The sequence below is a fragment of the Octodon degus genome, unplaced genomic scaffold (assembly GCF_000260255.1).
Source record: "Octodon degus isolate 3935 unplaced genomic scaffold, OctDeg1.0 scaffold00010, whole genome shotgun sequence".
NCBI classification, from domain to species: domain Eukaryota; kingdom Metazoa; phylum Chordata; class Mammalia; order Rodentia; family Octodontidae; genus Octodon; species Octodon degus.
In genome coordinates this window covers 4,843,482-4,844,500 of record NW_004524586.1, presented here as the reverse complement: position 1 = coordinate 4,844,500, position 1,019 = coordinate 4,843,482, and the positions used below count along the sequence as shown (strand labels likewise).

At 43.5% G+C, this 1,019-nt stretch overlaps 1 protein-coding gene across 1 annotated transcript in view; it reads left to right on the top strand.

Moving 5' to 3' along the window:
- Arhgap19 (Rho GTPase activating protein 19) overlaps positions 1-1,019 on the top strand; it is a 115,997-nt gene that overhangs the window by 64,189 nt on the left and 50,789 nt on the right. The window contains exon 7 of the mRNA XM_023709034.1: positions 208-399. Coding sequence (XP_023564802.1) covers positions 208-399 — 192 coding nt within the window. The remainder of the gene's footprint in view (positions 1-207; positions 400-1,019) is intronic.

The window sequence follows — 1,019 nt, the reverse complement described above, 5'->3', positions numbered from 1 at the left end:
TCCAGGGATCAAACCCAGGTCCCTGCGTCTGCCTAAGCAGGCACTTTAATCCCCTGAGCTATCTGGCTGGCCCTTATAAGATCTTTTTGGACATAGGAACATACCATATTCCCATGCTTCTTTGTTTTATCCCCCATGGTTTCTTGGGAACTCAAAAAAAAGGCCAATAGGGTAAATTAATTTCTATTTCTTCTAAATTTTCTTTAGGATGACCTTGATCTGACAGCTTCATGTCATGCTAAGTCCTTCCAACTGGCAAAACCTCAGAAATGGAACCAGGCAGACCCATACTCTCAGCAGGAGGAGATCCAGCAGCGTACAGAAGAGGCACTGCGGGAGCTCTTCCAGCATGTTCACAGTCTGCCCGAGTCAGCGAAGAAGAAGCAACTTATTAGACAGGTGCCTGCAGGCAGGAGAATAGTGGTGGGCTAGAGATCTGACGTCTTGGTAGCGTCGCCAGAGAATATTGTTAAGGACCTCGATTAGGTTCTGACTCCCACTGGGACAGACTCCCACTGGCTCAGCCAAGAGAGTGAGCTTGTGTCAGACTCTCAGTTCCCTCAGCCCTGCTGGAGAAAGGATGGGGGTCTTGAATTTCTCCATTAAACAGGAGGTTCCAGGAGTGGTTAAAGTGTCTCTAAGTTTGGTCACACAGTACAGCAAGTTTACTTAGCAAGAATCAGGAGTTCCAGTATATTGTTTCAAATTTGAAACACTGACTTTCCCTGGCAAATAACGACCTTCTTTCTGAGTCAGTTTTCTTATTTAGAGATATAGTACATGGAGTGACTGGCAAGTTGTAACTGTTACTAATAGATTGTGTGCAGTTGTAAAGGCCTACAAATCAAGGTCCCAGTCTGATACTATAATGTAGGAAGGAATTCTTCTGAGTAAGTTTATCTATTTTGGAATTCTGGGAGCAAAATTAGGTCTTTCATTTGCTTTGTTGAGTACTCAAAGCATAGTTTGAGTAAATCCTGATAATGTGGGTAGTTCTTTCTCAGGAAATTTATTTTGTC